Source organism: Lolium rigidum, chromosome 4 (genome assembly GCF_022539505.1).
Source record: "Lolium rigidum isolate FL_2022 chromosome 4, APGP_CSIRO_Lrig_0.1, whole genome shotgun sequence".
Taxonomy (NCBI): domain Eukaryota; kingdom Viridiplantae; phylum Streptophyta; class Magnoliopsida; order Poales; family Poaceae; genus Lolium; species Lolium rigidum.
Window position 1 is genome coordinate 33012394 of NC_061511.1, and position 12747 is coordinate 33025140.

A 12747-nucleotide genomic window follows, 5' to 3' on the forward strand; every position below is an offset into this window, starting at 1 on the left:
AATGATTCAATTGACTCGAGATAGCACTGATGATACATGAAATTTGGAGTGACTAAGTCATACTCCGCATGCATACATGAAATTTGGAGTGACTAAGTCATACTCCTGCATACAGGAAATTTGGAGTGACTAAGTCATACTCCTGCATACATGAAATTTGGAGTGATTTAGTCATACTCCTGCCTAGGCGTATAATATGCATACTCGTAGTCTTCATAGCCGCCGCCGTTGTACCGGTAGTCGTCACCTTCTAAGTTGCCGGCGTCGTTGTCGCCGTCTGTCGTCGCTGTCGTCGGGCGGCGCTCGTGGCTCGAACCGAGGGTAGCGCAGGCGGGGGATATCGCCGGCCGTGATGTAGTCCATGACGCTCTGCGAGTCCGGCCGTACCACCATAGCCGACGGCCGGCCTCGTGGAAGTTTCCGGGAGGCGGACCGTCCTCCTCATACTCAGCGAGCGCCCTCTCACGCCGATTGATGAAGAAGGCGTCCCAAGTATGCTGGTTATCGGGATGCCAACGGGGATTCATCCGCTGCTCCGGCGTGAGGTCGAGGTAGTAGTGGTTCGTGATGGCCGCCCGGCGCGCAGTACTCGAGGGACGGGAGGGACCGGCACGCCGCCGGCGCTAGGCTCCAGCCGGCGGGGACGCGGTAGCCCGGAGGGCAAGGGTAGTTCGAGGCGCAAAGCTCCTCCACCTGCCGGTAGGTTAGAGTGGGTGCGGTGGAAGCCATGAGTGATGAGAGATTGTAGAGATGTGATAATGCTCGGCCAAGCCGGGCTACCTATATATAGTGACAAATGGCGGGAAAAATGGGAGCGGGAAGACAGGAGGCGGGAAGAAAGAGGCGGGGAGAAAGTGGCGGGAAGAAATTGGCGAGAAAAAATTGGCGGGAAGAAAGAGGCCGGAAGAAATTGGCGGGAAACAATTGGCGGGAAGAAAGAGGCGGGAAGACAGGGAAGAAATGGCGGGAAGACGAGGAGGGAAGAGGGGTCGGCGGAAAGAGGCGGGAAGAGGGGGCCAACGAACTTTTGAATTGAATTAGTTTTATTTTTATGAATTTTTGATAATTTGTATTTTTAAAATTTTGAATTGAATTAGTTTTATTTTTCCGAATTTTTTGATATATTATTTGTATTTTTAAGATTTTGAATTGAATTAGTTTTATTTTTATGAATTTTTTGATATATTATATGTATTTTAAACATTTTGAATTGAATTAGTTTTATTTTTCTGATTTTTTTGATATATTATTTGTATTTTTAAGATTTTGAATTGAATTAGTTTTATTTTTATGAATTTTTTGATATATTATATGTATTTTAAACATTTTGAATTGAATTAGTTTTATTTTTCTTAATTTTTTGATATATTATTTGTATTTTTAACATATTGAAAAGAATTAGTTTTATTTTTCTGATTTTTTTGATATATAATTTGTATTTTAAACATTTTGAATTGAATTAGTTTTATTTTTCTTAATTTTTTGATATATTATTTGTATTTTTAACATATTGAAATGAATTAGTTTTATTTTTCTGATTTTTTGATATATAATTTGTATTTTTAATATTTTGAATTGAATTAGTTTTATTTTTCTGAATTTTTTGATATATTATTTGTATTTTATGATTTTAAAAAAGAAAAGTAATTTGAAAAAGACCTTTAGTCGCGGTTGGCCTCGCCAACCGCGACTAAAGGTCTCTGCGCGCGGGAATGGGAAAAACCCGCCGAAATACCTTTTAGTCGCGGTTGGTCTGGCCAACCGCGACTAAAGGGTACGCTTTAGTCGCGGGTCGCCTCCCCAACCGCGACTAAAGGGGGGGGGTATTAATACTGGCGCCGAACCGCCGCGTCGAACACTTCGCCATTCTCGTCTTCATCGCGCGCCTGAGGAGGAGATCCGCCACGCCGGCCGCCTGGAGGATCCGCACGCCGCCGTACACATGCCGCCGGAGCGCGCCACGCCGCCGTTCGTCTCCGCGCCGCCCTTCTCCGCCCTGCGCCCCTCCTCCTTCTCCGCCCTGCGACGACGTTCGTAGCCGGCCGCCGGCCTTCTCCGCGCGCGTGGTGCTGGCCGGGGCCGCCGCCGGCCGCCGCACGCCTGCGCCCCCTGCCTCGGCGCCTCGCGCCCCGCCTCTCGGCGCGCCCCTGCCGGACCGTTCGCCGGCGGCCATATGATGTGGCCGGCCGGGGGCGGCGGCGGCGCCGCCCGCGCGCGTGTATACAGAGAGAGGCGGCGCCGCCCGCGCGCGTGTATACAGAGAGAGGCGGCGCCGCCCCGTTCGACCGCGCGCGCGTGTATACAGAGAGAGGCGCGCCGCCCCGTTTTTTTCTTTTTTTTTTATGTTATGTTTGTTATTTTTAATTTTAACTATACTTAACAAAAAAAACTTAAAATTTTGTAATTAACTATAACTTCAACTTAACAAAAAAACTTAAAATTTTGTAATTAACTATAACTTCATATATAAAAACTTAACAAAAACTTAAATTTTGTTAAGTTTTGGCCCGTCTTCACCGCGAGCCTCGACACGCGCCGTGACGCCGCCCGCCACCGCCGTTCCTTCATCGTTGTCGCCGTTCCTTCGTCGTTGTCGCCGTGGTGTCGCCGCCGTACCGTCGCCAACGCCGTCAACATCGTCAACGCTACCTCCATGAATAACGCCGCCGTACCGTCGCCAACTTAAAAAGAACTAAAGTTTTGACTTAAAATTTTGTAAACTTGAAGGAGTGAGGGAGAAGGGGAACTTAATGTAACTAAAATTTTACTTAACAAAATTTAGACTTAATGTGTCCTCGGCACCGCCACCGCTCTCTCGGTCACCGCCACACCGGTCTCTCGGTCACGTGGTCACTGCGTCCCCCCTTTCAATTCGCCACCGCCACCGGTCTCTCGGTCACGCGGTCACTGCGTCCCCCCTTTCGCCACCGCCACCGGTCTCTCGGTCACGCGGTCACCTGCGTCCCCCTCTCGCCTCCATCGTCGCCCTCTCTCTTTATATGTAGAAGAGATGTGATAATGCTGGCATATACACAATTAATTTGTTTTGACTACATGTTTTCAGGACTGACATATGGCGGACGATAGAGCTGACCCGATTTTGGACAACTATGATGCGGACGCTGAAGAACATATCTTCGGCATCATAAAAGGCGATGTTATATATGTGCCGACCGGACAAGAAGAAGATGATATCTCTTCTTATCTGAACTTTGAGGGTGAAGATGAAGGGCATGGTCAGCAAGATGGTGCGGAAGAAACGTCGATAAACGACGATCTTCAGTTGGAAGTAGCAACCACCTCCGGCGCCGAGGTATATATATATACATTGAGCCTCGGTGATACAAACTCACCGATTTGAATAAATATGTGTGTACTAACGCGCGCGCCTCTCTTTCTTATTTTAGCCCTCGGCCGGATCGTCGAAACAATCGAGTACGTCGTCGTCAAAGCGTGGCGCAACAAAGACGATGAAAGCAGGAGAAACATGCACCATCGATGTTGTCGAGGAAGGAACCGGCAGGCCGCTGGAGCCCAGCAAGAACGCCACCAAGTTTGTCAGCCAATGCGGAGCCGTTGTTAGAGACAACGTATCGATCACCGTCCAGGAGTGGAATGAGCCAAAGAAGGCACGTGTTGGTTTCACTTTTGTCGATAAGAGAACAAAAAAAGATTGCTTCAAAAAGCTTATGGAACATTTCGTTCTACCTCCGGAGTACCGCAAATACGATGAGGAGGGTAACAAGATTGCGGAAAACAAGGAGAGGAGGAAGCTAGTCAAACAGTTCGCTCTTTCTAAGATGGCCAACGCATTCCGGAAATACAAGCAAAATCTAGCCCATGACTTTGTCAAGCCGGGCAAGACTCCGGATTTCAAAGGACAATATGAGAAACTGCAACATGATTGGCCAGAATTTGTGAAGCAAAAGAAATCGGAGCAGTTCCTTGAAATATCGAAGAAAAATAAGGATAATGCGGCCAAGAAGGAGTACAATCATAAAATGGGGCCAGGAGGGCATCGCTTTTGGCAGCCTAAGTGGGAGAAGATGGAGAACGAGCTGAAGGCGCGAGGAATCCGTCCAGGTACGGAGGGATGGGACCCAAGGACCAAAAGCTGGTGGTACGGGCATGGGGGATCGCTGAACCCGGAGACAGGGGAGTGTGTTTACCAGGGCAAAATAATTACACCCACCAAAAATCTTATTGAGGCAATGAGGGATGCTCAAGAGGGGAGGATCAAGTTCAACAGAGAGAACGACGCCCTGACAAAAGCCCTCGGGAATCCTGAACACGGAGGACGTGTACGAGGCATGGGGCACGTTCCGTGGAAAATAGGGTTCCCAGAACGATGACCCGTACGGTTACTGAAGCCGTAAGAGAAAGATGGATCGGGAAGCGAGATGTTGTGGCGCGGTTGGCATCGGAAATGGATGTCATGAAGAAAACCGTGAGTGTACTAGTAGCCGAAAGAGATGCAGCTCGGGCGCAGCATGAAGATCATCCATTGGATCTCGGAAGCGGCCAGCAGCGGAGAAGCAGCGTGGCTTCCACGGAGGCCCCATCGGCTGGTGCACCGACGATCGAAATTGCTGCACCGGAGCCTCTGTGGTCGAAATTACTGCACCGGAGCCTCCTCGCTACCCCGTGGACGATATAAAGGAGATGAAAGCATGTCATCCGTATTATCCTATCGGGAACATGTCCATGAAGGTAGCCATCGGCGGTGCTTTACCACTGGAGCACTCCACCACAACAACCCCATTCAAGATGGCTATGCTCGTGTCACGGTGGAGGACATAGTCCAAGGGTTTGAGGACCTGGACATTGACATTGCTACACCTGAAGGGGCGACAAGACTTGGAGATGTCAAGCGCCGGTTCATTCTATGGCGGAAGAAGTTTATCAAGTTTCCGGGCGAGGCGCCAACAAGTCCACCCCCTACGGTGGTGGTGGTGGCGGCGGTGGCGGCGGTGGTGGTGGTGCTTCACCTACACCTCCTTCACGAGGGCCGACGCCGCCCCCAATTCACCTCCGGCGGGTAAGCAGCCGCCGCCCCTAGTCCGCCCGGGCGGGCAAGCGAACGCCGCCCCCAATCCACCTCCGGCGAAGAAGCAGAAGCAGCAGTCCTGGATTATTAACCCGGACCCTTACGTACCTAAGAAAACAAAGGTGCCGGAGGTATCACTGAAGCCTCTCCCCACGAGGCCTTGGGAACGTACTGACGAGGAAGTCAAGGCGGGCGCGGCTGCTGATTTAGAGAAATGGAAGGCGAGCTGCAAGAAGAAAATAGAGGGCGAGCCCAAGCCAGTATTTTCTGATGAGCAAAAGAAGTGGGCTAAGTCATTTTTGAACACACCGTCCCAAGCCGCAAAGAATCTGCCCGACGACTATGCACGTGAACTTCGTAGGCAAGCACTCGCGTTCAAGAGGAACCAAGATTTGGCGGAGAAGCGAGGAGAAGAAAGCCTTGGAGGAGGCCGAGAAAAAATTAGAAAGGGGAAAGAAGTTGCCCAGCTCGGGGAACAAAGTAAACAATCGATCGCCCCGCTCATAGTGCAAGCCGCCGGTCCGGATGCCCCCGATATCATAGCAGCTGCGGCAGCACATGGATTGACTGTAACGAGTGCCAGAGAACAAGCGGCCGACTTAGGTATCACTCTTCGTGCACTGTTAGGCCTTGATGAGGCGCCAATGAAGGACGTAGTATTTACATATGTGAAGAATGGCCCTCTCGTCGAGCCTGCGCAGGAAGAGGATCTACCTCGACAAATGAAAGGTCTGCTAAATTGGTACAAGAGTTACATAAAACTTAAAAACGCCAAAGACTATATTTATGCGGAAGTTAGAGTTGAGCATCACTTCAAACATTACTATATACCAATTCATCGGAGTGAATTGTTCCAGCTGTCAATCTGCGCGACCTCGACAAATCTATCATCAGTTGCTACGTTCTGTAAGTGATTTATTAATTTCTACCCCATCTCATTCATTGCCTGCACTATATATTGTCCTAACTATCTTGTTGTGTACGCTATTATGCAGAATGAAGAAGCGGGAAATGGAAATAAGGAACATCCATGATGTTGGGTTCATTGACCCACACATCGTTAATTCATATGTGTTACAACACCACCCCGCCGACGTGGAGGAAGACCTGTGGCGGTTTCTTAGAAAACAGGAACTCAAAAGTGATATTCTATTTCCTTACCATTTTGGGTGAGTGTTTCTGTCTTGAGCACATTCTCTTTTGTTTACTCCATGCATGGTATGTGGCTAATCGATGAGTTATATATGCATGACTCGTGCATGTATCGTGTCCGCGGGTTCCACTGGATTCTGATGGTAATTCAATTTCACACCTCCACAGTTCTCGTCCACGACTCTCTGAATATGGATGCGGCGCTTTGGGCCGACATGAGAAAAATGATGCAAAAGTAATTGTTTTCATTCATTTGCGCTCTATATCGATCGGCCTATTTCGTTCATCATTTCCTAATATCAAGTAACTAATTGATAACTCTCTTGTTCATTTAAGTTTCTTTGCCTCGTAGGGTTTGGAGACGGTTCGTAGATCAAAAGGTCGGTGAATTCAAAAAAGAGCTACATTTTAAAAGGGCAGTGCGGACGACTGGGGATATTCAGCCACCGGGGACCAATCTATGTGGATACTATGTTTGTGAGAGGATCCGGAGATACATCAATGAGCGGGACCAGTCGGATGAGAACAACATCAAGAGGAATAACCTCCGGAAGACGCTTAGTCCAGAAGCTCGCTTCCGACCACTTCAGGAGGAACTAGCTGGATGGTTCGCGAGGGAAGTCATCGATCCTACAGGACAACACTACGTAGAGGACGCAGAACTATACCGCGACTAAATTATGTATGGAAACTTGTTCAAACTTGTATATGGTCATCCGATGATATTGAATATATATTGTATATTCCTCTTGAATTCTTTTTGGTTCTAATTTCAAATTTGTTTGAAATTGTACATTCATATGCATGCATGTACGTAGTACCGTAGAATATGTGAAACTCCTTCAAAATTACAATAAAGCACAAAAGAAATAAAACAATACAAATTAAACAGAAAACAGGTTTAGGGGGGCAGGTTTAGGGGGGGCCTAAAACCCTAAACCTGCGGCGGCCTTTAGTCGCGGTCGGCCAGAAGAACCGCGACTAAAGGGCCTCCGCCCCGACGGTCGCCTGGGCGCCCACGTGGACGGGCCTTTAGTCGCGGTTCGTAAGCAACCGCGACTAAAGGGGGGGGCCTTTAGTCGCGCTACTTTGGTCGCGGTTGCGCAACCGCGACTAATGGCAGTTGCGAACCGCGACCAAAGGCCCTTTTTCCACCAGTGGCGGCCATGTGACAGCTTAACCTGTGGAATGTGGTTCAATGTTAAGTGCTAGTTCATGATAGACCCATGTGATCTAAGACCACAACACAATCAGCATATCTGTTTTATACGAAATAGGGCCTATTGGTTATGGCTATTTCAAATTTATTGTGTGGTCGCATCGCACCATACTACTCTCAGTAATCTTGTTTTTTCTCCAGACAAGTGAAATGTTTGTACAAAAGCGTATAACATGGAAGTTCATGAAGCTAACCTTGCCACCAGGTAGCCCTCCAATGCCGTTGATACGAACAGGTGGGCAGTCAGTGCCGAGGAAACAATCAACACTCGCACCTAGTTGTTTCAAACCGACAACTAAGTCACCGATAGGACGCTCCCTCATTCTTGGTACTCCATCAAGAACATAACTGAAGTTCAGAAGAGAGACGTAAACCATCAGTCTCAAAGCATAACCACGGAACTCATACTTATTCCTGTAAGGATAAAAAAAAAAAGAAACATACGTCGCATTTCCACCAGCAGCTACTACAGCTGCCGTCAATGGCCGCATTGCAGTTCCAGCGTTGCCCAAGAAGAGCTTTACTTCCTCCTTGGCATCCTTTTCAATCGGGAACCTGCCGCCGCAGCCGACGACTACAGCTCTTTTTGCAACTTTGTCTGCTTCCACTGAGAGCCCAAGCGCGTCCAGGGCCTCGAGCATGTAGTGGACATCCTCGCTGTTCAACAGGTTATCCACAACCGTTGTTCCCTGATGAGCAAAAGCCAGTTAATGATCAGCAAGAGATGACAGCGAAGCAAAGCAGTTTCAATTGCTTATCGTACTGCAAATAAGTTGACAGGACATGCTGCACTATAATATTCCGATGAGTGGAAAGTGAATAAACCCTGGAGGGGATCCTAGATTTAGGATCTTATAGCTTGTGAAAACCTTTAGCGATAACAAAATTTGAAAGTCGTGCATCTTGAATGCAGGTATATGAATACTAGGTGTCCATGACAGCGTTGCAGCGTAATACTTTCATGAGGAAGCCATCAGACTGACATAAGAGGATCACCAGGTCCTACATAATTCTAATGATCATTAACTTACTTTTGCTCATCCAAGGCCTCATATAATATTGATCCAACTAACTACATAATTCTAACGATTCGATAAACGAACATAGGAATTGGCTACTAAGAAGAGTAACCTTGAACTAAATCCTATGGCTAGATCGTTTTAAGTAAAAGGAAAAAAAATCTTATGATCTCACGAGCACCTAGCATGATAAGGTGCTCCTAAGAGCATCTCCAGTCGCGTCCCCCAAACCGTCCCCCAAACCGCGCCGGATTGAGCGTTTGGGGGACGTGTTTCGTTCGTGCCGCGTTTGGGGGACGTCGCTCCCAGTCGCGTCCCCCAAACAAAATTTCGCAAATTTTAAACTTGACTAGATTCGATTAGATTCGTCCAAACTTACATAGATTCGAACAAAATTTGACTAACTTTAAAACTAAACCTAATCTAGAACCACTTGCGGCGGCCGGAGGCGTCGTAGTACTGCTGGAAGTTGTACATCTCGTCGGTGACGACCTCCTGCTTGACGCGCTCGTCGACGGGCTCGTCCACGGGCTCGTCCTTCACCAAGCCGCTTGGTCCTGCCTCGCCGTCGTCGGTGAGGTCCACCAGCGGCTTGCCGGAGTCGCGGATGGACATGGCGATCGCCGCGTCCAGGTCGCCCCTCCAGGCGTCCTTGTCGTCCATGGACGCCAAGAACGCCGCCCGCAGCCCTGGGCAGTCCTCGGGGTCGTCGCTGCTGGCGATGAGCCGCTGCTGCCGCTCGTACTCCGCCAGCAGCGCCGCCTGCGACGCTTCCTCCGGCTCCTGCTTCACCTCCGGCTTCGGGATGAGGAGGGCGCCGCCGCGCCTCCCTTGCTGCCGCCCGCTGCCGCTACCGCCACGCCTCGTGTTGACGGGCGTCGCCGGCTCCTCCTTGACCTCCCGTTTGGGAACGGTATACGGCGCCGACCGGTACGACGACGACGGCGTCGATCGCGCCGGCCCCGAGGAAGAAGAGTGCGAGGAGGACGAGTACGTCGTCCTCCTCGGCTGCCATTGAGGAGACGGCGGCGGCGACGACGACATCTCCAGCCGCGGAGCGCCGTTGCGGAGGCCGCGGATGACGTTCTCGAGGGTGCGCCCCGGAACGCCCCAGAACAGGGCGCGGCCTTCCCTGTTCCAGCTGTTGGGCCCGCCGATGAGCCTGTCGGTGCTGTGCATCTCGACGTCGTACTTGGCCTTGAAGTACGTCGTCCACCAGTCGTCGTTGTCCTTGGCCGCCCATGTCGGATCCGCCCGCTCCTCGGCGGTGAGTTGAGCCCGACGGGCCTTGATGGCGTCCCGCCATTGCTGCGTGTCTGGCTTCGGCGGCGGCGGGATGCCAATGCCGTTCACGGCCATCTTCCAGCCGCCGCTGCTTGGCAGCCGCACGTCCGGCGGGACTGGATACCGGGCGTGGTACAGCGCCCACGCCTCCGCCACGGTGAGGCTGCCGCGGCCGAAGCCGTTCGCCGCGGCGATCTTGCGGGAGGACGACATTTTTTGAGCGGCGAGGAGAGGATCTGGGAAGGGGAGGCGGCGGCGACGAGAAGGATTATGATGAGCGGCGATAACTGGAGGGCGTCTTAAAACAGCGGCGGCAGCGGGTGGTTGCACGCAATAACTCCGGCGCGGACGGCCACGCGGCCATGCACGACGAGACGCGTCCCTGCGTCGCCCGGGAAAACAGGGACGCCATTAACGTCGCTTGACCAAAGGTAGGCGACGGGGTTTTAGCCTTCCGTGCCGCCGACGCGTCGGCCCCGCCACTCCCCGCCTCGCTTTCGTTGTGTCCGGCGTCCCCGGTGCGTCCCCCGTGGGACGGGGACGGGCTCGGGCGCCGGACACCGAAGGGGGGCGCGCCGGACAAAAAAGGGCTTTGGGGGACGCGGCTGGAACGCTTTTTTTGTCCGGCGCGCCCCAAATCCCTTTGGGGGACGGTTTGGGGGACGCGACTGGAGATGCTCTAAACCTCCTAAAATCCCATCTCGGCACCCAATTCACACAAAGGGGAGAAGTAGGGAGAGGGGCTTTGTCTGCTTGTTTTCTCACCTCGGACAAGGCGGAGAGGAGAAGGATCCGGTTGGAGAGCGACTTGGAGCCGGGCAGCTGCACGGCGCCGGAGATCTCCCGGATGGGCTGCAGCACGACCTCCTCCGCGCCGGCTGGCGCGGCGGGAGCGGCTACGGACGTCGCGAGCACCGCCCCGCCGCGGCCCCGCAGACGCATCCCGCGAGCCGGGCGCGCCGGCATCCGGAGGCAGCGCGAGAAGGCGGAGGAGGCCGGGGCGGCGGCGGCGCGGTCGAGCGACATCACTGCCGCCGCCGCGTTGGACGGCGCCATGGTCGCCATTGCCGATGCCGTCGTGGTGACCGGGTTGGTGGGAGGGAGGAGAGCGGCGGGATTGCACGGGTTGTTGGGTTGGTGCCCATGTCGTGCCGGAGAGCAGCACAGCCTCCCCAGTCCTCTGCGCTGATGGGCGGCTCAGAGTGGGAGTAGATGGAGGAAAAGAGCACGACACGGTCTAAGGAATCCTGTGAAACAATTTTTTAGTAGTATATCATCTCACGGAGAGAACAGATGTCGTTAGACACGTGTCACTCTACTGATACGTGCTCACGTATACACCCGGTCACCAGGCTTCTTTTGCATCAACAGCCCGGTATTTTCCCTCTTCGTTGAAGACGCTCGGGGGGCTAGATGGTGGAGTCAAAGTCTCCACGATTGGCTGAGGAGGAGGCGAAGAATCCGCAACAGTGCGGTTTTCATCGGAAAGAACCACGGTGTTGGACGAGCTCGTGGGAGCCGTGCCAAGAATTGTGGGTCCCTCTTTTTCCCCTTCTTCAGAACTGCAAAAATAGGAAGATAAGCAGGGTGAAGAAAAATAGCTGTGCATAAGATAAAACCAAGGGAAGCTTACGAGCTGACGGAGCATGCGTCCTCGTAGGGGTGGAAGGCGTCCTCCTCTTCAGGCGAAGTTTCTTCGGCAGGTGACCCAACGGGTTTGGAGGAGCCGGAATCTTCGAAGTCACCCCTCTTCCTCTTGTTCCTTGGAGAAACTGTGGGAGGTGGAGAGACAGAGCTGCTAGAAGCAGAGGGTTCTGAATCACTCCCCTCTTCGGAGGAAGCCGCGGATTTGTTAGATGCGGCGGCTTCACTCTCACGGCGAGTAGATTCTTGCGGGTCGTCATGGACAACGGCTCGTTCCTCTACCTCTCCGCCTTTGGGAAGGGGAGGAAGAGAAGTCAGGACTTGGTGGTTCTGCAGAAACAAATTTCAAGATAAATGCCCAAGATAAAAGAAAGGATAGTTTAAAAATAAAAAGTACAACTCGAAGGAAAAGTTACTTACTTCGGGGATCAGATAAAACAACCGCGAAGTTTGCTTTGATCAGATAAAAGGGTTTTTGCGATACCCGACAGTTTTTCACCGTGGGTGTTCTGGAGCTGGTGGATGCGCTTCATCAGAGCGTCGGTACGTAGCTGTTTTTTCTTCGGCAGAAGCTTCCGCGTTCCAGGACCGGCGTCTGAGGATTTTTGCGGTACCATCAAAAGGAGCGATGCCGTACTCTTGATTGCCGACATATTCGTCTTTGATGTACAACCACCTTTTGCGCCACCCTTGGACGGAATCGGGGAATTTGACATCAAAATAGTCCACGTCGGGTCGGACGCAGATGAAAGCGCCGCCCACATTGTAGACGACACTACGGGATTTGTTGCGCCGGAGATAGAAAATACGCTTCCACAGGCCCCAATTAGGATGGGTCACGAGGAAGCATTCGGAGAGGGTGATAAAAAGAGAGATATAGAGGATGGAGTTTGGGGTCAACTGATGCAGCTGAATCCCGTAAACAAACAGAAGTCCACGAAGAAATTCATGGACGGGGGTGGAAAGACCGCGAACATGATGGTCGATGAAAGTTACCCGGTATCCAATCGGAGGGCTTGGGGCGCTCTCATCGCCAGGGAAGATAAGAGAGTCCTTCTTCTTCATCAGGCCAAGTTTCTTGAGGCTCCTCTTGTCCTGGTTGGAGAGTTTGGATCTCTCCCATCCAGAGATCTCCGCATCTTCCATCGCCGCATCGATTCCTGAAGCGGTGTGCTTGGTCAGTCTCGCGCGCGGCGGCATGTAGCAGAGCTTAGGTGGAAGAAGATGAGCGGAAGCACGAGCGTGCAGAGCTTGGGGACGGCAATGGTGAAAGAGGAGAGAGAAGAGAGTTGAACGGCGCAGCGAAGGGGGAGAATAAGGAAGAAGGAGATGATTTATAGCAAGGAATCGATCCGTCGAGCCGTTGGATGGGAAGGAAATGG

The 12747-nt window shown here is 51.7% G+C and overlaps 1 protein-coding gene across 1 annotated transcript; it reads right to left on the minus strand.

Annotated features, from left to right (window-relative positions):
* Positions 1-7375: 7375 nt before the first annotated feature.
* LOC124646859 (3-phosphoshikimate 1-carboxyvinyltransferase, chloroplastic-like) lies at positions 7376-10599 on the minus strand. The gene is made up of 4 exons (XM_047186904.1): positions 10487-10599; positions 7863-8107; positions 7579-7766; positions 7376-7380 (listed from the first exon to the last, which is right to left on the minus strand). The coding sequence occupies exons 2-4, from the start codon at positions 8057-8059 to the stop codon at positions 7376-7378; spliced, it is 390 nt and encodes a 129-aa protein (XP_047042860.1). The 5' UTR covers positions 8060-8107; positions 10487-10599.
* Positions 10600-12747: the final 2148 nt, after the last annotated feature.